Here is a 24021-nt window from a genome sequence, read left to right on the forward strand (position 1 = left end):
TGATGGCTGCATAGTATTCCATTGTGTATATATACCACATCTTCTTTATCCATTCATCTGTTGATGGACATCTAGGTTCTTTCCATAGTTTGGCTACTGTGGACATTGCTGCTATAAACATTCGGATGCACGTGCCCCTTCGGATCACTACGCTTGTATCTTTAGGGTAAATACCCAGTAGTGCAATTGCTGGGTCATAGGGTAGCTCTATTTTCAGTTTTTTGAGGAACCTCCATGCTGTTTTCCAGAGTGGCTGCACCAGCTTGCATTCTCTTAGGGAAAAATTTTAAATAAATGGAATGTCAAATATTTTTCCTTCTAAACATAAAAAGTTACTCCCAAGTGATAGACTAACAATGCACGGTCACTGTGCTGTCCTCATGGGGACCGTGCAGACCCAGGACCAGCAGCTGGCTGACAGGCCAAGGAGAAGCAGGAAGGGGCTGTGTGGAGCTGGGGGAGCTGCCTCCGGGGTCCTGTGTCTCCTGGCCAGGGGGTGGCCCGTTCGGGGTGTCTAGAGGGTACTGGCATGTAGGCAAACATATCTCACACTCTGCCAGACCCCATGAAAATCGGCAGTGGACCCATTTGCCTCGCAGCTTCCGTGCCCTGGGAGAGGCAGTGCCAGAGGGCCTCTCCCCTACCCCACCAGCCTCTCCTCTGCCAGCCCTGCCCCCTGCCCCCTGCCCTGCTGCCCACTGCTCTGGCCCCCTGGGAATACATTACGTCTTTCTGCAAATTTCAGTTGTGTTTGTTTTTCCTTCTTTAGACACCCACTTGGGATATTTATCCTTACTGGACGCTGACTACGACAGACGCCCTCCAAACAAACATTTCGCACAGGCAGTGAACTATACGGTGTGTTTCCAGTGGGTGCGGTGCCTCTTCTGGGAAGAGAGGGAGTGGAAATCCGCAGGGTTCTCTCCACGGCCAGGAACATCTCCGGAGAAAGTGAGCTGCAGGTACAGACGTACTGTTGAGGACAAACTGGAGACTTTTAGAAGTTCACTGTACTTTCTTCCGCATGGGGCCCGGTGCCTGGCCTCCCTGGCCCCCAGTCTCTGTGAAAACGGCTGCAGTACCTGGTTCGTGTGCCCTCCCCGTCTGCGGGCCCGGCTCCCCCCGGGCTGCAGCCTCTCGGAGAGCAGGGTCTGGCTTTCTAGGGCTCTTGTGCCCCCCGCCGAGGCGACGGCTGTAGACGTCTGTTGAAACGCGCCCGTGGGTGGACGGTGGTGCCGTGTCTGGTTGGTGGCTACGTGTCTGCCCACAGCGGGGCTGGGCTTACACCTGCCGGGCTCTGGGCTGACCCAGACCGTACACCGTGTGCACACTGAGCCATCCCGTGAGGTTAGAATGACTAGAACCCGTCAGCCTTTCTGCCCCTCCTTTAACCCGCGTACATGACACGGTAGACGCCGCTCTTGGCACACGTTTGGCGTCCTAACCCGTGCCTCCCTCCCAGCTACGACCGCCTCGCGCCGGCTTCTGTGACGAGAAGAAGCCTGAATGCCACCTTTTCAATGAGTGACGTTTCCAAGTGGCAGAGGTGAGTTCTGTTTTCTAGATCACGGATGCGTGAAACCCATGTCACCTGTTACTGTTTTGAGTTTTGGAATCTTCTCTGTCTGTCTGTCCATCCCTACATCCATGGACAGGAGACACAAAGCCCGAGAAAGTCAGCATACGTCCCATCCAACTCGGCTTCGGTTCACCGGGACCCTGGTCGGTGGGCACTCACTGGGGCAGTCTCGTCAGCGAGGACACGGTGTGTGCCCTTCTGGTTTGTGCGTTTTCATAGCTCCCTCTTCCTCTTCAAAAGTCCCCTTTTAGCTGCTTTTTCTAACTCACGACCCCAGGATCAAGAATCACACACTCTTCTACTGAGCCAGCCAGGCGCCCCAAAAGTGTCCCAGTTTAGATAGTGGATTTCAACTCAAGCTTGTTTCTGTGGCACATGTTTTACACAGAACACATGTATTTGGATTCTGAACTGTGGGTGAGTAGAGGGTGAGCTTGTGCGGGCAGGAGCCCGCTGCCCAGTCACGCATACGGAGCCCCGACCGGGCTCGGCCACAGCAGACACCGAGTGGGGGTTTGCGGAATGAGTATCGGTGGCCGGGTCGGCATTTCCTGCAGAGCGTTGGGTCTCCCTCATGCTGATGTAGTGGGGAACCTTCCACGCTGTGTTACTGAATCAGTCGTCAAAGAGCTGATTGCTTTGTAGACCAGCCAGAGGGTCACTGACACCACAGGTGCTGGGGACAGTGAGGCCACCAGGCGTCCAGCGAGTGGGACTCAGGACAGCTGTTCAACTGTGCTTTCAGATATGACTTGAGGGGGGACAGGACTTGGGGACACCCAGATAAAAGGCAGCACCTCGAGTCAGGCAGAGACAGGTGCATTCTGGGGGACCAGCGTCCCTGTGAAGCACCTGCCCTCGGAAACCCATCAGAGTCCCGTGAGACTCCAGGTCAAGGTCCTGGCACTAATGACTCGCAGTGGACCCCACTCTGTGGGTCTGGAGGGATCTGGCCAGCTCCAGTGCCGGGAGCAGGAGGCGAGGGCCAGGTGCGGTGGGGAGCAGGCAGCCCGACCACGCACGGTGGGAGGGACGGGGCGCGTAGGCAGGATCTCCAAGAGGGAGGGAGTGTCTGATACGCCCACATGAAGCACTTTGCGGACATCGTTCTCCTGAGTCTTCACATAAGCAGCAAGATGGCTGTTCTACCTCGTTTCACCAAGAAAGGTCCTCGGAGAGAGGCCCTGAGTGGCTGCCCCGCACGGGCTTCAGATGCAGAAGCTGGTGTCTCACCAGCCGTCTCTGTCTGAGTCCTTATGCCTGAGTCGGCCTCCAGTGGCTCCTTTCCCTGAGGGACTCAGACCTGTCCTAGCATGAGGACGGCAGAGGCCTCGCAGCCCCCTCCACCCTTCCCTGCTTGGTCTCCTGCCCCAGTAAGAATCTACTTTCTCCTCGCAGTTACGAGACAGACAAGCATTTACAAACGTATCAGTGGAGACCAGCGTGGGCTGCTCTGTGTGTGTGAGCGTGTGGGTGTGCTTGTGGGTGTGCGTGCATGTGAGCCAGCGCTGAGGGGCATTGGTTAGTCTTTGCCCGAATGTTTATTTCTATAATTCACCACTTGTTCCTCTCCTCTCATTTACAGACGCCTGGAGAACCTGCTTCCCGGCATTTTGATTGTCGTTTTTACGGTGCTCTATGCACTTCTGGTTACTAAAAGCAGACGTGAAGATTTTCAGGAGAAGGAGAAAGCTGGTTACATTTTTCTGCAAGAAGATGCTCCTCCCGGCCATCAGCTGTACGCACTTGTCGTGGACACAGGCTTCCGGTCCCCTGCCCGCTGCAGTGCCAAGGTAAGTGGGTCATCCTGGCACTTGCACTCTGTGGTGTGCAAGGTTGTGGATGGCGTGAGTGACGGCCCCGACACGCCCCACGTGGAGACTGACCTTCCCAGCTGCCCCATCTTCCTCCATGCAGAGTCGGGGGCTCCTTTCCCCCACCGTGCACTCCCTCGTGCCTGCCAATGTGAGCCCTCCTTGTCCTCAGGGCCACCCCCCAAGCCTCGGCCCCTCCACCTTCTCCGTGGAGAGCAGCCAGCACGTCCAGCCCTGTGTGAGACAGACGGACAGACGAGGGCATGCGGCTATAGCTGGAGCTGGGCATCACGGGGCAGGATGGGAGGAAAAGTGGCCATTCCACAAGATACTGGGGGACCGTGGCTTTTCCTGTGGAAGAAAGCCCTAGTAAACCCCTACTTCGCGTTACACTCCAAAGCAGCTCCACAGACTGGAGACTTGCAGACTAAAACAAAGTTTAGAAACTTCTCGAAGAAAATGCGTGCTCTGCGATGGGGAAGGATTTTAAAAACTGGAAATAAATAAGGAACTTTCCTAACTGAAAGATTGATCGTGTGTTTCTGGGCCACAGAACCCACCCCGGTGGGGAGTCGTGAACCCCGCGCAGCTGGGAAAGTGTGTCTGCAGGCACCTCATCTAGCCCGGTCATGGTCACAGCCCCCGGAGGGCCCTCAGGCCTTCCCCGTCTCCGTCTGAGCCGAGGGATGAGGACGCGCCCACTGTCTGTCCGCTCCCTCCTGAGATCAACACATGCCCTAGGGAATCCGAGTTGCCATCTGGCTCTTCTAGATCAAATACGTAGAAATCTGGCCAGCCTGGCAGGACAGGCGCTCTTTCCCGGGCCTCTGCTGGGGAAGCATGGGAGGGGCCATGCAGGGACAGGACTGGGTGTCCCCTTGGTCCCTCGGGCCGGAAGGCTCTGGAAAGGCTGGGGGCTGGCAGGCGATACCCCTTTCTGAGTCAGCTTAGTGTTTTGTGTCCAGAATCTCAAACCCCTACCTTGTGTTTTTGTCTCGAGGTTTACATTGTTCTACGTGGTGAGAACGGGTCTTCAGAACCCAGAGAACTCTATTGTCCGGAGAAGCCCCTGTTCGAAAGGAATTCCAGACACACTTTTGTCCTGAGGTGAGCAAGGCCCGTCCCAATGGTGTAGCTCTGTGCACAGACGGTCTTACGAAGTCGTTCACGGTGCTGTTGGACGTAGATTCGTGCGGGAGTGTGTGAGGGGGTGCTAGTTTACACACTGGGGGTGCTCAGACGGCACGGTGCCCGCTCAGCTAATTTGGGTCCCCCTACATTGGGAAGAGCAAGGACCCGTGGCCGTGCAAAGACCATAGTGTGGCTGGACGGGGAGGGGCCACTTCCCAGGAGTCCAAGTGGTTCAGACAATGGGGAGAAGCTGCACTAAATGCTTTTCTCCTGGAGAACCTCGTGTACGGTCTGTGTCGGTCTGGGTCCTGTCTTCACTAAGAATAGGTGAGCTCCAGACTCGTCCACACCGGACACAGATGTGTGAGGGAGCTGGGGTGGACGGGGCTCTAGGGGGCTGGCGGGCGCGCGGGAGTGGAGCGTGGGATTACTGACCAGCATGGCCAGGGGCCCGCGGGAGCTCCCTGTCCGCGCACCATGCTCCAGAGAGGGTCCGTGGGTCCTAGCGCATGGCTCGACAGGTCCGAGGTGCCTCCGAGGGTGAGAATTGAGGCTGAGGCTGCCCTGTGGGGCGCCCACCGCCCAGACCCTGTCCTGACTGTGGCTGCTGTGTGTCCTCAGCGCCCCCGCTCTGCTGGGCCCGCTCCGGGGCATCCGCCTCTGGCACGACAGCCGTGGGCCCTCCCCGGCCTGGTATGTGAGCCACGTCATGGTGGGAGAGCTGGGGCCTGGGCCCAGGAGGAGCTGGCTCTTCCCCGCCGAGTGCTGGCTGGCCGCGAGCAGGGACGACGGCCGTGTGGAACGGGAGCTGGGCTGCCTGCGCCGGGGCCTCGGCTTCCGGAAGGTAGGTGACCGGCCGGCCGGCTGCGATGCCGGCGCTGCTTCTCCCTGCGGCTGTTTCCTAAACCGCACTGCAGCTGGCGTCAAGGTGGCCGTGCTGTCAACGGGGCATCGAGCGGGCCAGCGCGCGCGAGGATGAGTCCTCCTTCAGGCACTGCTGTGCTGACGTAATAACACTCGCATAATTTACTGTTGCCCGAGGTCTGCAGGGTCCAGAGGGCCACTAGGTAAGGACGGCAGCGCCCTGTGCATCCTGAACCCCAAGATGGCCAGGCAGCCGTACGAGCGTGACCTGGGGGCTGAATGCACGCGATCAAGAGCAAGGACAGGACCAAGAATCTCACCAAACACCCATGAGACTCGCTCTACCCGCGTCCCCGATCTTCCAGGAGAGAGTTTGGTCCAGTCAGGATGACACTTAGGCATTTTACACTTAAGGCGAATTGTCCCCGTGACTTTTCTGTAGACTCGTCACTGAAGGGCCGGGTGTGCCAGCTGGACATGGTGGTTCTCTTTCCTGTAGTCGTAGAGACACCTCGACGGGGACTTTGTGTTCCCAGAGCCCAGTTTCGCAGCTGGTCTCAGGCGGGCGGAGGCCAGGGAGGGCTGGTGTCCTCCCACGTCACCAGATCCTTCTTTCCAGCGTGTCCCTGTCACCACCTGTCATGGGCGAGAGGGCCGGGCTCACCACGTGGGCACTGCCGACAGAGTAAGACAATGACCACGGGCGCGGGCAGTGTGGAAAGTCTTCAGCCCCGCACAGCTGAGGGCCTGGCTCGGCCGGCACCTTCCCTCAGACCAGTGTCTGTGCGCCATCATGACGGACAAAACAGTCGCGCTCATGCTCCAGCTGTTCCGCTTGAGAACTTGTGGGGAGAAGTCTGTACGTGTTAGTCCTGAGACCACCTGTTGGCCAGTCCACTGATGAAGATACATTCTTTTTTTCGTTCTAAAGATTTCATTTATCCATTTGAGGGGGAGAGTGAGAGAGAGCATGAGAGGGGAGAGGTCAGAGGGAGAAGCAGACACCCTGTGGAGCTGGGAGCCCGATGCGGGACTCAATCCCGGGACTCTGGGATCATGACCTGAGCCAAAAGCAGTCGCCCCACGGACTGAGCCACATCCTGAAGATATATTCTCATCCCGTTAAACCTGTTTTCCCTGGATTTGGCTCTGTGTTCTAATGCTCATCGCGGTTTTCCTAGACTAGCGTTGAGCACCGAGCACTCCTCGGGTTGAACTGAACCTTTTGTACCCAGCGCGATTCTGTAGGTGGCGAGCTGCCCGCCATGTGGCCGACCCCGCAGGGCTGCTGAGGACAGCCAGGGCCAGGCACGCTCCCAGCCCACAGTGCACTCAGAGCCCAGTGAAAATCACCTGTGTTGCAGGCAGCGTGCTGGGAACGGGGAGGGCTTGTAGACAGAGGCTCCGTGGGGCAGGGCGTGAAGGTGCTCAGGGGTGAGACGGGAGAGGCAGAGGGACAGCTTGTCCCAGAGCCGCGGGTGCCCCAGCGCAGATCCAGGGTGCCGAGTGAGGGCCTGGGAGGCCCAGCGACGGGCCGACGAGCTGACAAGCTAGTGGCATCACCCAGAGAATCACTGCCCGCCTACCCGGAGTTCTCGCCGTTGGCCCAGCGTCTCTCTCCCGGTCTGTTTCAGCTCTTGTATTCCAAGTTCACGGAGTATCTGGAGGATTTCCACATCTGGGCCTCCGTGTACAGCCGGCCGTCCCCCAGCGGCTTCCCGCACACCGCGCGCCTCACTGTGGCCTTCGCCTTGCTGTGCGCGTACGCCTGTCTCGCCGCCCTGCTCACGGCGGCAGGACCAGAGCAGGTGGGAGGCCCTGGATTCTCCTGGAAGCGGCTTCCGCTTCCCAGACTGGCCATCGACAGGTTCTCAGCCCTGGCATTAGCGAAACTCACAGTCCTGGCAGAAAGGTTCCAAGTCGGGGGAGGGAGCCCAGTGCCTTGAGTGCCACAGAGGGGAGGCTGGCCTGGACGGAGCCAGGGGTGGGGGGTGGGGGCCGACACAGGCCTCCCTCCTTGATCTCTGCCATGCAGAGCTCGCGCCCTCCTGCCACGGAGTGTGACTTCTCCAGAGCGAGCAGTCTGGACTGTCCCCAGAGCACACTCCTGGATTTTTTTTTTTTCTAAAGTTGGCAGTTATTTCAAATTTGAAAAATCCTCTGGCCAGATAAATCTGTGCAGGCAGCAAGAATTTGAAAGGCAGGGTCCAGCTAGGACAGGAACAGGGCGAGGTCCTGAACTTGCCCTCCCCTCTGGGGTGGACCCTTTGTCTGATCTTCTCTGCTCATGTTCGGGACATAGAATGTGTCCGGGACACGGACGCCTTCTCATCAGATCGTGGCAAGGACTCAGCCAGGGGCGCAGGAAGCTTGCCCAGCAGGAAGTGGGCACGCAGCACACGTTCGTTCAACCTGGAGAGACGTGTATTTTAGAAAAACAGAGGGATTCCTTGCAAGTTTCCATTGTTTCCAAGGGTTTAGGGAGACAGAGCTTTGGTTAAACACAGGGTACCCGTTTACCTTAAAGACGTCGGTGACTACAGCGGACGCGTTCCCCGTGTCCCCACTGCTGTCTTCCTACAGCTCCCATGGGCTCTCGGCACCCTCCATGCCGCCGCTGGGTCCTTCCAGACAGGGCTCCTGTGCTCGCTGCTGGCTGCTCCCGGGGCACAGCTCCTGTCGCTGCTCCTGAGGCTCAGCCAGGTACGGGGCGGCCCGTCCACATGCCCTGCTGGCCCGGGTCCTCCACACAGTAGCATGCCCGCCCCCAGCAGCCTCCTTCCTTCTGCAGGAAGCCAGCAGGCTGTTCCGTGCGCAGCCCTGCCTGCCCCTGAGAAGAGCGCCAGCCGAGGCAGCTCAGGGTAAGTGTGTGTTTAGAAAAAGCCTGGAAGTGTTTCCTGTTCGTTTACAAACCACAGCGATGGCTAGTGGTGAAGTCTCCGCCCTCTATCCTGCAGAGGACACCACGTGTCTCCCGTTCCCCCGTCCCCCATGTTCGCTGTTGTTCACTGCGAGGACAGCGAGCTTTACTCCGTCCGCGTGAAAGCCTCACAAGGCGCCGTGCAGCCCATGCCCCGCGGGCGGGCCACACTGGCAGCCACGTCCCGTGTCTCAGGGAGGCCTATTTCCCAGGCTGTCTCCCAGAGACCCTAGATTCTGGCTTTAACGTCATAACTCGGACTTTGTTTAAATCAGGCCCTCACTCCCGCGGGAGGACGGCAGACGCCCACAAGATGCAAGAGGTAAATACAGCTGTGCGTCTCTGTGTCTCTGTGTTTCTCTGTGTCTCTGTGTTTCTCTGTGTCTCTGTGTCTCTGTGTCTCCCTCGGCCGTGGCCTGGACACGGCTGGTCAGGCCCAGGGTGGGGACCCCGAGCAGGGTGGATCCTGCGGAGAGATGGGCCTGTTCCCCAGGGAGCTCGAGGCCCGCTGTCAGGAGCCCCAGCGGAGGCCACGCGAGAGGGCTGCGGTTGCTGGTTTGTCCTGACGTGTGGGGGACGTGTGGTCCTTGTGCTTTCCAATCTCCGCCTCCCCACTGAGAGCTCCCGCTTGTACAGGCCTCGGTGCCCTCTGCTCCCCTGTGTGGGGCCGCCTCTCTGCCCTGCCACAGTGAGCCTTGCCCGAGCCCTGTGCTGGCGGGTCCGGGTCGGGCTCCCGGAGGGCCCCTGGCATCCGAGGTGGCTGCAGCCATCCCGTCCTGGCCTGTGGGCGCCCCGCCACCCTCTACAGATGCGAGTGAGCTGGTCCCAGGATGGCCTGCGCCTCCTTCCCAGAACCTTCCCCAGCCTGAGGCTCGTGGAGGTCACGGCCCAGCTCCTAAGAAAGCTCACAAGCCGTGCCATGGAGAACACGATATGGCAAGGGAACTGCGGGCGCCGAGGTGTTAACCTCACCCCGACCTTGTCTCTTCCAGGGTCAGGGCCTCTCGGGGCACGCCAGGGCCCACGGGAGGGCAGCAGGTGGCCGAAGTGCGGGCTGTCCATCCCCAGAGCGGGGGCCCCGCGGAGCTGACCCCGGCCAGCAGGCTCCGAGGGAGAAGGGGACCCACAGCATTCTCCATGTGCAAGGTGACGTTGGGTACAATGCTGGGCCCCTTCTGTATCCTCGGCCGCTGGGTGACACAGGGGTCACACAGCGGGAGCTGTGTCCAATGAGGCCGGACGCTCTGGTCACATGGACACCAGGCCCGTCTGAAACAGCCGTGGGTTCGGTTCCCAAGTCCTGACCGTTTCTGCTGTATACGCACGTGGGTTTGCTCACGTCTTTGAAAAGGTCAGGAACAGGCTTCAGTTGCTGTGGAGCAGCGTGACTTGCGACAGCTTCGGATGAGCCAGTAGCTCAGCGGAGAACCAGTGGGGACGGGGCCCCCAGGGGGCAGCCAAGCCTCCGGTCAGTGCTGTCCAGGGGGGCCGTCCGGGGCCTGGCCGGACAGGTGCGCGTGGCTGTGGGGCCCAGGGCTGCGGGTGCGTGAGCAGTGTACTTCCCGGCTCCCTGTCACCCAGGTTCGGGCGCTGACCGTGGACAGTGCTCCGTGGACCGTGGTTGGCGAGGTGGCAAGGGCAGCGGGAGGCAGCCGGGTGTGGCTGGGCTGACCCTCAAGGCACCCCGTGCACTGGGGTGTGGGGTATAAATCCCCTGGCTTCCGTGTGTGGATGGGACCTGGGATTGGCGGCCTGCAATGCCGGGGCTGGTGGAATGAGGAGGGCACACGCCCTGGGGATGGCACCCCACACTCATGCCCGGCCAGGGTGGGGGGTGGAAGAGCACAAAGGCTCACGCCCCACCGACTGGACATGGGGGAGGTCCTCGAGACAGGACAGCGCCTGAGCTCCGGTGTCCCCGTTGTACGTGCAGCAAGTGTCCTTCCCTTCCCCTGCCCAGCGTCCCCTCCCCGGCGGGTGCTCCTGAGTCTGTGTCAGCTGACCGCCTTCTGCCTCCAGACGGGCCCTGGGGGGTCTTCCTATTGGAGCAATCGCCTGAGAAAGTGGGGCTCCATGACTTCCTCTTGGAGACGTGAAAACAGGCAGGGACCCTCTGATCATGTGCTCAACCCCAGGGGACTCACCCAGTGGAGCCTGCAAGAGGCCGCTGCTGCCACATGGTCCCTCCTCTACGCGCTGTCCTCCCCTCCCCCTGCTCCTCCTTCCCCCTCCTCTCTGCTCTTGTCCTCGCCCTCCCCCCTTTCTCACCCTTCCTCCTCCTCTCCTCCCCCTTTTCTCTTCCCTCTCCTCCCCACTCCTCCCCCTCCTCCCCCTCAGCTCCTCCACCTCCTCCCTTGCTCCCCCCATTCCCCCTCCCGACTCCCCCGTCCCCTGACCCCCCCCAACCCTTCCGCTTCCTCCCCGCTCCTCCCTCCATCTCCTTCACGCGCACAGTGGAAACGCTAACCTGTGGCCCGGACTGTGGCATCGGGCTGATGGAGAACGCTGAGTGCGAAAAGCGCTCTGCCCTAAGGACCTGAGGAAGTAAGGCCCCTTTCCATCTAGGCCGGGGAGGGTGGTTGCTACACGCAGCCGTGTCACTGCTGTGTAGACCTGGCTGCTCTGCGCAAAATTGCAGGTCTGTGGCACTGGGTACAGGGTGTGGGAAGGGCGCGTGTGTACATACAAGGAACCAGCTCGCTCGCTCATGGGGGTGGGCAGGTCTGAACGCCCCATGGTCCACAAGCTGGAGACCCAGGAGCACCAGTGTTTCAGTTCAAGTCCCAAGACAGGAGAAGGCAGGTGTCCTGCTCAAAAGCCCTCGGGCAGGAGGAATTCTCTCTTCCTCCGGAAGGTTGGCCTTTCCTTGTATACCAGCCTTCACCTGATTGGATGAGGCCCACCCACACTGGGCAGGCAGCCCGCTTTCCTCTGTCCAGCCGTTTACATGTTCATCCCCCTAGAAACCCCTCACGGACATGCCCAGAATACTGGTCACCCGATGTCTGCACACCCACGGCCCAGGCCCACTGACAGAATTAACGACCACACTTGGGTGGACGGAAGTGATGAGGTCTCTTACACGTACCTCTTCCTGCTCTCCCTTAGCCCCCGACAGCGGACTTGGAGGACTCGCTGCTCTCCGGTGGCTGCGGGCGCTGCTGCCTTGGTCAGCATCCGCGGCGTGGGCCGTTTGTGGGATTGTCTCCGTGGCCTGTGGCGTAGGGACGGCATTTCTAGGATACAGGTAACCAGTCACGGTTTTCAGATGTCCCTGAGTCTGGACAGGAGAGTTCAGACTTAGCAAAAACCTCCATGTGTTTCTGGTAACGCAACGTGTGGGCCCAGATGGGCTATTGCAATTTTGGTCCTCGTTTCTCCCTCCCATGGCCCTGGGGGTAAGGAATTCGTGTACAAACCCCAAAAGGCCACTGGGCCCGGCCAGCTCTGGGACAGCAGTCTGGCCTGGACGGAGTCCCGGTGGATGAGAGGCCGGGGAGAAGGGAATGCCGCTGCAGAGCTCCTGAGACACTGTGCTCTGGGCCAGGTGTACTGGTACAGTGATTCCCGTCTGTCTGTCCACACCGTGGCCTCTCCCGTCTGGTTCCCTGGGCAGCTTGGGTCCCCGGTGTCCCCGGGGCGGTCCAGCGGGGCTCCCGTGGGGCAGGGGGAGCTTCCCTCTCCTCCCACCCCAGCTCCTCCCTTTCTACACGATGACGGCAATGATGGCGGGCAAGTTACTTAGAAAACAAACCAACAAAATCCTCTGTGACTCAGTTTGCTCAGCTGGGAAATGGGAAAACCCACAAGGTTTTAGGAGGAGCTACTGAAACCCTCCGTCCTCGCCACCTGGCACCTGCTCAGTGCTCTGCAGATGCAAACTTTATTGTCATTATTATAACCAACACCCCCCAACCCCTGCCCCTATCCGCTCCGTGCTCTCCACGTCCCTGTGCTGGCTTTTCCTTTCTCTTCCATGCTCAGCAGCTTCACGGGGTTGACGTCCCACCGGACCCCTCCCGACAGAACCTCCCCCACATCGGGCAGAACGACGGGATGGCCAGCTCCACAGCCCCCTCCCCGCTGCGGCCCCACTGCCGCCTGCCGCCCGGGCCCTCGAGCACGATGTCCCCATGCACACGCAGGCGGGCGCTGATGGCTGTTGTCTCTGGGGGGACAGGTTCGACCCGACTCAGTGTGTGCGCTGGCTGCACCTGCTGACGGTGTCCGTGCTGTGCTGTGTTTTCGTCACGCAGCCGCTTCTGGTGAGCGTGGGGAGGGGGCCTCCTGCGGGGTCACTGTGCATCAGCGGGCCCTGGGAGTGGGGGAGGGCTCCACGTTCCTGACCCATGATCCCATGTCTTCGCATTTGACTGAGTGTGAGGAGAACGTGGGAGACAGGCCTGTGCCGTGCTGTCCACACACACATCCCAGGACGGGGGGCGTCTCTTGAACCCCATTTTCACTCGAGGACACGGAGCCTGGGGAACGGGGGGCCTGGGAATCCCAGGCGGGGACACTAGCTTGTGTAGGATCGTGACTGGGGACGTGGGGCAGTGACCGTGTACGCATCGTCGGGCCTCTCCTTCCAGGTGGGCCTCGCGGCCCTGGGCTTTGCCTGGAGAAGGAGAGATGACGCGCACTTCTTCACCGAATCCCTGCACGCGGCCACCAGAGACCTGCACTCGGAGCCGGAGGAGTGTGCAAGTTCCCATGCGCCCCACCCTGCCAGCCAGATGGCGGAGGTGAGGCCGCCATCCATGCCCCACCCCAGCCCTGCCCCGCCCATTCGGGCGTACTCTGTGGATTCAAAGTCAATGGTGTTTTGGGGTATGATTTAGTTTTTTATGCTCCTTTGTGTGCACAGACGCACTGGGTGAACACAGGATCCGTTTCCTTCCTTCTACCCCATCCCAAAGAAATCAGACCATCGAGAACGTGAGCTTAGTTTAAGCTATTGAGGCCAATGAGAAGGAATGCTTGGCCATAATTTTAGAGAACTTCGAGGTCTGTCAAGGTGCAGCATTGATGTGGGGCTGGCGCCGCACCTCCTGAGAGCAGCATGTCTCTAAGCCAGGTGGACCCGAGGGGATGGCTGTTGATTCCTTGAATCCGGGACACCTGAGTGCCCACGCTCCCGAGGTGTCCAGACCGGTGTCCTGTCCCCCACAGGACTCAGGATGGTGCATCAGCTGTAAGGGAGGAGGGTCCCAGGCCTGGGGTTCCACATCTGTGACTTCCCAGGACGAAGGGTCCCTGATTCCGTAGGTGTCCCAAGCACCTGACCCAGGCTGTCGTCCGACGGCGCCAGACCGGCTCCTGCACAGTGAGACTGCCCACAGAGCTGGCCTGGGCCAGGAAAGGACTTTGTGAACGGCCCACTGCCCACCAGTGTGGTGTTGGTGACCCACACAAAGTGTCCCTGTCCCCAGCCCCAGGAGGCACAGACAGCGCTGCTGATCCCTGGGCTTGGCAGGAGTGCCGGAGCTCCCCGCCCTCACCCTACCCCCATCCGTGGCCCCAGCTCACAGCACTATCGTCCCCACAGATGCTGGCCGCCCGACAGCGAGCTCGCCGCCTACGCTGGGCACGTCCGCCGTCCGCGGCCCAGCTCAGCGCCGTCAGGGAGAGGACGAGAAGAGAGACCGGGACACGGGTGGCCCTGAGGTGGGTGGCAGCCAGCCAGGCCTTGCTCTGCTCCCACAGCCCCTGGGGGCAGGGTGTACAGCTGGGGCCCAGCTGCAGGGGAGGGGCACCTAGGGAAAGTGGGTCCAGAGACAGTAGGTCTGGAGCGAGGCTGAAGCCGTTCCTGCATATGCCGGGCCGAAAAGTCTGGAAAATGCTACAGAGATGAAAATGAGAAAACAGACGGAAAGTAACATGTTGTGACAGTAAAATGCAAACCCCAGTGTCCTTCATGCACACAGCGCAAGCCGGTAGAGGACTTGACAGAAGTCTCTACCACGGCCAAGGAATAAAATACCACAAACACACGCGGGCATCGCCGCGAGAGGAAATGCCCACGAGTTCCACAGGAAAGCACCAGCGGTCCTGAAACGCACAAATGTCCCGTGAACATCGCGTCTTCTCCAGCTCTGTCCAAATCCGTGTCTGCCTTCAACACAGTCCCCCAAAGACCTCGAGACCTTTCTTTTCTTCCTTCCCCTTCTCCTTGACCAGATCTGGTCAGTTGCGCAGTCCCTTGGGGCCGGCCGCGGGGAGCCAAGGAGGGGAGCGGTGGGGGCTCGCTCTGCCAGCCGTGACCGGAGCCCAGGCCCCCACTGCAGAGTGTGGCTCTGCGCGCAGACAGCGGACAGCCCCGGAGACGCGGGTCGGAAATCCAGAACCAGACCCGAGTAAAAGGGCCACAGCACACGAGTCCACAAACTCATTCCCCACGAATAAAGATCTAAACGTGACAAAACCATACACGTCCTGGGCGAACGCGCGTGTCCGTGTATGACCTGCGGGCGAGGAAAACCTCCTGTGACTTAGAATCCAGAAAGGACAAGAGAAAGCAGATTTGGTGACATGAAACTTGCAGAAGAAAATCTCGTGCGATGAGATTGATGACGTCATACGTTAGGTAAAAAAGCAGTGGCGGACGAGGAAGGATATTTGTAGCAGACGAAGGCTTAATCTTCAAATACAAAGAGGCTCCAGAAAAATGGAAAAGACCAACAAGCTCTTTAGAACAAAACCGGGCCCAGGACGCAGACGGCTCACCGAGAAGAGAAAGGCGGACGTCACTTGCACGTAGGATGCAAGATGACCAGTTAAAGTACCGAAGTCTGGAATCTGGTCCCCGTGCGGCGGCTGGTGAGCCTGTAGAGATGGGACGTCACGTGGTGCTGGTGCGGATGCACCTGGTCCCACCGTGGGGACTGGGAGGCGCCTCGCACAGGCACAGACGCACGGAGCTCCCCCAGCACCCCTGCTGCAGGGAGCCCATCAGCAGGACCCGGGAAGAACCAGGTGCAAGGCAGGTGGGACAGGACCCCCATAATAACCTGGGGGGGCCCAGGGGGCTCCGATGGTGGAGCGTCCGACTCTGGATTTCAGCCCAGCTCGTGATCTCAGGGTCCTGGGATCGAGCCCGTGTCGGGGTCCACGCTCAGCGGGGAGTCTGCTTCTCCCTCTCCCTCTGCCTCCCCCTGCTTTGCGTGCGCTCTCTCGCCGTCAAACACATAAATAAATAAATAAACGAGATCTTTAAAAGGAAAAGAGGGAGAGAGGAAGAAGTGTATATTATGTGTGTCCTGACCGAAACGGATCACCAAGAACGTAACCTACCCCAAACAGGCTGGTCTTAGTGTGACCACGTTCTTGTCCCAGTGTGTGGTTGACCAGAGAGCACACACTGTCCCTAGGAGGCAGGGCACAGAGAGGGAGGGGACAGCAGTTATCTCCACAAATAAGCCCCGAGACCCAGTAGAGATGGAAGTGCTGCCTTTGGGGTAAAGGAGACGCGGGAAGGAAGCAGTGAGTCGGGTCCACGGTGCGACAGACGAGTAAGAAAACTGTGCGCTCATCTCAACAGACGGGGAAGAAACCATTTGGCAAAATTCAACACCCGTTTACAGGGAAGAAAAATATCTCAGCAAACTGGGAATGGAAAAGAAATGCCCTCAAGTCACAAAGGGTGTCTGTGAAACCCTTTCACAGGGTTTCGTGCGCCTGGCCTCGTACTCGTGATGAGACAGCGTGTGCTTTTAAATATCAGGAACAAGGTGAGGAGCTCCCTGTGTCCGACGCTGATTAAACCTCACGTCGGAGGGCCGGCCGCAAGGAGGGGGCCGGAGGCAAGGAAAACACGACAGTCTCTTGCGAGAGGACATGAATCGTCTCTGCAGAAAATCTCGAATATTCTAAGTAAATTGAAGAAAACGTGCAGAATTGATATGTCAAAAACCACAAGACACTAATGGACGATCTCAGAGAAAAGCTAAAGAAATAGAGACACATGTCCCATGCACTGGGACACTTGTCTCGAGGAGCCCGTTCCTCCCGACTTGATCAGTCCCAACCAAAGCCCCACAAACTTTTCTGTAGCTGTTGGCGAGCTAATCTGAAAACTTACATGGAGAAGAACCAGAATAACCAAACCGATTCTGGAAAAAGAACAACAAAGCCAAGGGCTGGCTCTGCGTGGCTTTAGGGCTCACTACGAAGCGAAGCCACGGTAACCGAGACGCCGGTATTGGTGGTCGGTCAGCACACACACGCTCGGCTCTTTTCCTGACACGACACCGAGGCCCTTCGCAGTGGAGAACGGATTTTAGAAACGGTGCTGGGGAAATGGGATGGCGACGTGCAGAAGAAAATGCACACAGTTCACACCTTCTAGGAAAATTCACCCGGGGACTTAAAAGGATCTAAAAGCCCAGTTCCGAAACCTGCTTTGCTGGGTCTGGACCCCAGGGTCGGTGTGGGTGCTCACTGTGTGATGTGTTTCTCGTAGAGACACCTGCCTGTGCGTCCTCATGCTCCTTCTGCGCGCGCTTATACTCTGTGCGCAGCGTTCCTGGGACGAACGTTCTCTCGGTCAAGCCATCCGGAGTGAGTTTACGAGGTAGGAAGTGTTGTCCACCTTCTCCAGACCCCCGGCCACCGCACCAGCTGTTCGTGGCCAGCACATGCTGACGAGGGACCCAGAGGCCAGGGTTTCGGGGTGAGGGTTACTTCGTTATTTTGAACCAGTCGTGTCTGTCTGCTACTACAGTCTGTCCGGGAAGAAGGGGACCCCCAGATCATCGAGTGCTCGCCCTCAGGACATTTTAATTCTGCAAAACAGAGGCTCAGGGAAGGCGCTTGGCCACTGTCCCAGAAAGGAAATATGGAAAAAGTGGTCAAATTGCCTTGGGCACTGTTTCCCCCCGTTCATGGGAGGCCTCTCTTTGCAGACTTTGGGCACGTTCAAAGCATCTCATTTTGGTAATAGTGAAACGATATTTTGAGGCATGTTAGGGTCTGGGTGCGAAGACGCTAAGATAGGTTAGTGGGGTTGCTTTTGTGTGGAGGTTACAAGTTCCTCGACCAAAGACTTGCGATTCACAAGAAATGGCACACGATATCGAGTGGTGATAATTCCCCTCGAGTTCTCTACCGCTTCTCAAGTGCTCATTTGTTTCTTCCTACTTTTAAAAGCAGTAGATGCTGGGATGCCCGGGGGGCTCCGTGGGGTAAGCCTCTGCCTTCGGCTCAGGTCATGATCCCAGGGTCCAGGGATGGAGCCCCGCGTTGGGCTCCCTGCTCGGCGGGGAGGCTGCTTCTCCCTCTGCTCCTCCCCCAACTCGTGCTCCCTCTCACTCTCTCTCAAATAAAATAAAATCTTAAAAATTAAATAAATAAAAGTAGCAGATGTTCGTTGTAGGTAAATATGGAAGGACAAGCAGAAAACCCTCAAGGACAGTCCCACCCAGAAGCAACCACGAGCAGCACTTTGCAGTGCCAGAATTTTCTCCACGTTTCAGCCTTTCTGAAATTGGGACAGGAAGCACATCAAGGTGGACCCTTCAGGTGGCATTTTTTTTTTTTTACAGTTGTTACTAAATGACTTTGTTTCACCTGCCAAAAATATTCAGTCTGATAGTTCTTTCAAGGACGTTTGGCTTTGAATTCTGAAGGGCATGACACGAACCCATATGGATTCTTTACTACCGTTTAGGAGGCGGAAGTAAAACACGGTATTCCAAGATTTACTTTCTCTTTCTCTGGAGAAGATTTTATTTTATTTTATTTTTTAAAGATTTTATTATTCTGAGAGAGAGAGAGAGAAAGAGAGAGAGAGATCATGTGTGCACTAGCAGGCAGAGCAGCAGAGGCAGAGGGAGAAGCAGGCTCCACTGAGCAGGGAGCCCCACGCGGGGCTCAGTCCCCCAGCCCGGAGATCATGACCTGAGCCAGAGTCACACACTTAACCCACTGAGCCACCCAGGCATCTCTAGGAAGAATATTTTAAAACACATTACTGCATTTTTTCCTATGGGTATGTTGCCCTTGACTAAGTAATTCAATTTGATGCCCTTCAGTTCTGCTGCTTTGGGGGGGACAGAGGTGGGTGGCTGGCACATCTGTTTGGTTTTATCTACTACTTAAGGGTGTATTTGTTTTCTTCTGTGAGAGCTAGTGATTGATACCGCCCAGATGCCGGATGCCGGGCGAGCAAAGTAGGGATAGAAGCCACTAGTGGACGCCCGGGTTCGTGAGTCTGGACACTCTGCGGGACACTGTGGCCACGAAACTGCCTTTCTTCGCGCAGAAACTGCTGCTGTGTGCATGAAGGACCGGGGTTCAGCCGGCTCTCCCGCCGCCCCCGTCCTCCAAAGCACAGCTTGTGCCGGCAGGGGGCGCCGTGTGCAAAGCAGAGTGACCGCGGGGCCGCCCCTGGAAAGGGAAAGACAAACCTGAGCTATTTCTGGCTTCGATCGTTTACTTTTGATCTCGTATTTCATGAGTCAGCCCTACTTGACATATTTTTCATGCAAATTGTTGCCCCTTGGTACTCAGATCAGAAATGCCGCAGCCAAGATAATATTTGTGCGACGGTCCCCCCCTGCCGAGCCGTACACACCGTGGAGGCGCCACTCAGCACTGGCCCCGGGTGTCACGGACCCATATTTCCTGCACGATGCAAAATCCCACTACCTCTGGTGGGCTGGCCACCAGGCAGGGGCATCTGTGTCCCGGTTGATACTGGGATGCTCAGGGGGACCCTCTCCACCACCCTCGCCCCGCCCGGTACCTGATCCTGAAACTTCGACAGCGTCTCAAGGCTTGGAGTTTGCCGGATTCCAGGAAGAACCAAGCTCAGCTGGATCACGTCTGACTCAGGGCCCGGGCTCTGTCGTGCTCTGTTCTGCGAGCAGGTGCCTGCGGCAAGTCCTCCGACTCGGGGCTGAGTGACCCCGTCCGTAAGGCGAGGCCGTTCGGCTGCTAGATTCCTCAGGTCTTCACCAGAACTATGATCGCGATGTTCCATTCCGTCATAGTCGAGTTTTCTTTGAAGCCTTTCTGGACTCAGTCAAGTCTTCATGCAAGTCCAAGTAAAACAGAAACAAACCAGCGAATAAAGCCCTGATAAACGGGATAGTCTCTCTGTCCAAGAGCTGTGAGTGGGAGAGAACTACTGACTTCAGTTTTGCAACGTTTCTTGCGCTCTATAGACCTGTTTTATTTAATAGCTAATTAATGCAGAGTGAGAACATTCTTGCACGGTTTGGTTTCACTCTCTACTCTCCGCATGTGTTGAGAACGAGGCGTGAGTTGTGCACAGTCTGGGCGTGTGACAGCTGTCTCTGGTCACATGCAGGTCTTTTCATTTTTTTCCTTAAAATTTTTCTTTATTTTAGAGATAGAGAGAATGCTTGGTAGGTAGGGGAGGAGCAGAGGGAGAGAGACAAGCAAACTCTGCTGAGGGCAGATGTGGGGCTTGATCCCAGGACCCTGAGATCATGACCTGAGCTGAAACCAAGAGTCGACGCTCAACTGATTGAGTCCCCAAGGTGCCCCCACATCTAGGTCTTTCTTGAAACCTCTGTTTCTTTAATGTCATCCCAATGGGGAGCGGATGTCAGGAAGTGATAGCAGTCCCTCCAAACTGTGGTTCTACTAGGGTTTCAATCCGTGAGCGAAGCTGATAACCAGCACCGTATAAAGGTTCAGCTTGGATTAGGCTCGGAAAGTGGATGAACCAAGGAAAGATAGAAGTCAGGCGCGGGTGAGTCTGTAAGAAGGAGATAGAAACAGTAAGATACACTGGCTCACCGGACTTACTTCCACGCGCCGCGGACGTGTTTGAACATATTTATGGCACACGCGAGTGTTGGTTGAGATCATTTGCTTCTTTGTTAATCTATGCACCAGTGACATTGCGCTAACATGTCACTAATAGGACACTTCTTCCTCTCGGATCTCTTTCCCTTTTATATTGTCCAGTTTCTGTCATGACTGTCAGTTTTTTGGGTTTTTTTTAAAGATTTATTCATTTATTTGTTTGACAGAGAGAGAGATCACAAGTAGGCAGAGAGGCAGGCAGAGAGAGAGAGAGGAGGAAGCAGGCTCCCCGCTGAGCAGAGAGCCCGATGTGGGGCTCGATCCCAGGACCCTGAGACCATGACCTGAGCAGAAGGCAGAGGCTTTAACCCACAGAGCCACCCAGGTACCCCATGACTGTCAGGTTTTAAAGCACTTCCTAAGGGTCTCTAAAATCTGCCTCTGTCAGCAACATAGTAACTCCCAGTCCCTTGCTGGGACAGTCTCTGAGCTGCGGTGGTAAGTGGAACATGGGCTCTGGGGAGCAACAGCCCCCAGCTGTCACACCTTCCCAACACGGTCCACTCCGTGCTATGGCCACAGCCACTGGGTGTGGAGCTGGGAGGACGGGCTGCCGCCAACTCAGGAGCTGCGCGATGGCCCGCCTTGTGCTCACATCTGTTTAATGACAGCAGACTGGCGTTTGAAGAGCTCGTCCTCGCTGTGTTCTTTAGGGTGGGGTCAAGATTTGGTGGCTGGATGAGGCAGGATGATGAAAATTGTGTCCTTGGATGGCTGGGGTTTAGATCTTCTCCGAACTTGTCACAGCTTTCCCGCAATATGACTTGGGGGAGCAGAGGGCTCCCCAGGGTCCCATGGTACCTCCTACTGCTCATGGCTCTGCCTTCACGCCCGCAGGTGCTTCTGACTCGTGAGAGAAAGATCACTTGTTGTCTCTGCTCTCGTGTTCAGGGGAGCCGGGAGCGCCTCCGGAGGCCTGAGAAGTGTGGGGGACTGGTGGGGCTGGAGTCTGACCACGCTGCTGGACGGCCTGCACGGGGCAGGCGCCCCCACCGCCGGCCCGCCGGGCGCTCAGGTGGGCTTCTGTCTGCTCTCCGCACAGGTCCTGGCGGCAGTGGGCCATGGTGGGGCGGGGATGCCGGGATGCTGGACCGGCAATGCCACATGCGCTCTCTCTTTCCAAGATGGATCGATTTGAGAGAGACAGAGAGAAAGAGCACGAGCCAGGGGAGGGGCAGAGCAGGAGGAGAGAAGTAGACTTCACTGCTGAGCTCAGAGCCCGACACGCGGGGCTCGACCTCACGACCCTGACATCACGACCTGAGCCGATACCCAAGAGTTGGACACGCCACCAACTGTGCCCCCAGGCACCCCACTGCGTGTACTCCTGAATGGCCAGGAGGCGGTGGGCCAGCGGCTGCCTCCCGCTGCTTCCCCGTCCCCGCACACCCGCCTCCGCCGCACGTGCACGCCCAGACACCAGCAGGTGCCCAGCCGCGCGGGACGAAAGGGCATGGCCAGTGGGGACAGAGGGCTAGATCACTATGCAAAACGCTGTGACACGGGGCACAGGGCACCCCGGGACGGGGGGAGCATCCAGGAAACAGCCAGGAGACAGGAGAATCTCCCCAGATTCTGAGAAAAATTGCCAAGGAATCTGCATTTCATAGAATGACCCAATTCCCTGCTTATTTTTCATTTCCTTCCTTGTTTTAAAAAAAATAAAATGACTTTGTGTTGCATTCCTCAAACCACACCATCGACCCTTGAAAAGCACAGGGTTCGCGGTCCCCCTCCACCCCGGCAGTCGAAATTCCACGTGTCACTTTTGACTCCCCCAGAGCTGAGCTCGAACCAGCCGACCGTGGGCCACGAGCCTCCCGAGTGCCTGGTCGACAAGCACGTGTTTTGTGTGTCAGCTGCGTCCTATGCTGTGTTCTTACAAGAAGGCCAGAGACGAGAAAATGTCATTAAGGGAATCCTAAGGGGGAGAAAAGGCACCTACAGTGCCTTCCTGTCTTTCTCGAGAGACATGCACATTTCTGTGGATCTGTGCCACACAAACCCATGTTCAGGGTCCGGGGTCCTTCTGATGCCACTTCCGTTGTGGCGTGCGGTCGCGTGCGGTAGCACCCGACACACTCTAGAAAAAGACACAAAGTGACGCTTCAGGTTCGGTCCAGAGAGTGTGAGGAAGCCGTGTCCTCCTCACACTGCTCTTCAAGGCGGTGGGGGGTTTGTAGCGGGGTGGGGGGGACCGTCCTGACGTCTGAGCTGGAGGTGGGGGCTGTCCCAGCACAGCGAGCGGCACGTTCCGGCCGCGCAGTCTGTCCAGCGGTCTCGCGTGTCCCTTTCTCCTCCAGCCGGGAGCCCTTGGCGGGAAGTGCTACGTGCTGGGCGCCGTGCTGATCCGGCAGTGGAGGGAGGCTCCCAGCGACGCGGGCGAGGTACGCCGCTCCCTGCCCGACTCTGTGCAGGTGCGTTTCCCCCGGGGCTCACCCTGTGTGTGTCTCGCCCCGTGTGTACTTCTACTGAAGCAGAGTGAACACACCGGGTTACATAAGTCCCAGGTGCACATGACACCGATGTAGCCCTTCTGTGTGTCACCTGCTGCTCACCACGTCCCCATCCTCAGTCCCCATTGCCGGTGTCCCTGACCCCCCGCCCACCGCCCTGCTGGCGACCACAGTTTGTTCTCTGTGAAATACAGTTAGAGTTAGGTAACCTTGGACACATCAGGTGGAAAGGCCGCAGACCGCCAGACCCTCCCCGGGACCCTGGCTGTGACTTGAAATCCTCAGTGGCCAGGATCCGGGACAGCCAAACCTTTCCCGCGCCCTCTGCCGGTCCTGGCACGCTGTGGGAAACCAGGACATCTCTATCTAAAATCCTGAAAATACTCCCTACCAGGATTCTCATATCTCCTCCTGGGTGGGAGGGGCTGCTGGAGGGCGGGCATCTCACCCTCGTCCTCCGGAGATGGAGCCCTTCTGACGTCCAAACCAGGACAGGTGTACAGCTCAGGTGCTGGCTGGAGCCCTGATCCTTCGGGCTCAGCTGGAGCTCAGGGACAATGAGGGGGCTTTGAGGGAGCAGGGGCCGCGTGTGGCCAGCCTTGGACCCCCCAGGCCACAGGGCTGACTCTGAAGCGAGCGTCTGCTTCTCCCTCTGACTGGCGGTCTCTCCTTCAGCCTCCCAGCCCAGCTTCAGTGCTTACAGAGGACTGCCCTCCTCCACGTGGCCCCAAAGCTGGCGGCCCCGACGCCCCCTCTGCGACAGATCCTGCCACCCAAAGAGTAGCCCCAAGCGGCCCCGGAGACTGTGGGGCCAGGGATCCCTGGGTGCTCAGCCTGGGCCGCACCAGGTCAGTGGGATTCAGAGGTCGGCTCTGGCCTGCCCGTCCCTGGCTCCGTGTACGGCCCGGTGCTGGCAGGGCAAGGGCAGGTGTGTTCTCACCGCAGAGGAGGGGAGTGAGGCCCAGCGCAGGGAGGCCGTGTCGGAAGGTCAATGCCGGCAGAGGGCTTCAGTCTCTGAGCGCAGGGATGAACAAGCCGAACATTCCTCCAGAGTTTGCCTGAGGCCTAGAGGTCAGGGGACCTAAAGGACACTTGTCCCCGCTGGCCTGGTGCTGAGCAGGTGCTCACGGGGCCTCCTGGTGCTCTTAGGCTCCGCGAGGGAGGGCAGCCGCACCTCGGTCCGGTGCTGTGCCGACGAGCCCCAAGCTGCAGCTACAGTCCCCGGTGGGTGGCCCGGCCCTGGCAGCTGTGGCAGCGCACGACCTGTGTGGGGGTGACAGGGGCCCTGCGGCAGGTGATGGGTGCCCCCAAGTGAAGCCGGCAACACAGGAGCGAGACCCTTTCATTGTTACCAAACACGGGTCAACGGGAACTCCTTTCCAACACCACAGCGAGTCCACAGCAGGAAAAGATACAAGAAGG

The 24021-nt window shown here is 58.2% G+C and overlaps 1 protein-coding gene across 1 annotated transcript in view; it reads left to right on the forward strand.

The window, feature by feature from the left end:
- LOC111157013 (polycystic kidney disease protein 1-like 1) overlaps positions 1 to 24021 on the forward strand; it is a 60080-nt gene that overhangs the window by 21928 nt on the left and 14131 nt on the right. Inside the window, exons 14-31 of the mRNA XM_022518215.1 lie at positions 770 to 962; positions 1463 to 1546; positions 3165 to 3372; positions 4394 to 4500; positions 5146 to 5368; positions 7023 to 7196; positions 7972 to 8091; positions 8180 to 8249; positions 8584 to 8630; positions 9301 to 9454; positions 11417 to 11555; positions 12489 to 12573; positions 12901 to 13053; positions 13857 to 13975; positions 16770 to 16880; positions 21035 to 21158; positions 22447 to 22560; positions 23275 to 23447. Of these exons, the coding sequence (XP_022373923.1) occupies positions 770 to 962; positions 1463 to 1546; positions 3165 to 3372; positions 4394 to 4500; positions 5146 to 5368; positions 7023 to 7196; positions 7972 to 8091; positions 8180 to 8249; positions 8584 to 8630; positions 9301 to 9454; positions 11417 to 11555; positions 12489 to 12573; positions 12901 to 13053; positions 13857 to 13975; positions 16770 to 16880; positions 21035 to 21158; positions 22447 to 22560; positions 23275 to 23447 (2398 nt within the window). The remainder of the gene's footprint in view (positions 1 to 769; positions 963 to 1462; positions 1547 to 3164; positions 3373 to 4393; positions 4501 to 5145; positions 5369 to 7022; positions 7197 to 7971; positions 8092 to 8179; positions 8250 to 8583; positions 8631 to 9300; positions 9455 to 11416; positions 11556 to 12488; positions 12574 to 12900; positions 13054 to 13856; positions 13976 to 16769; positions 16881 to 21034; positions 21159 to 22446; positions 22561 to 23274; positions 23448 to 24021) is intronic.

The sequence above is a fragment of the Enhydra lutris genome, unplaced genomic scaffold, assembly GCF_002288905.1.
Source record: "Enhydra lutris kenyoni isolate GAN:26980312 unplaced genomic scaffold, ASM228890v2 scaffoldscaffold51, whole genome shotgun sequence".
Lineage (NCBI taxonomy): Eukaryota > Metazoa > Chordata > Mammalia > Carnivora > Mustelidae > Enhydra > Enhydra lutris.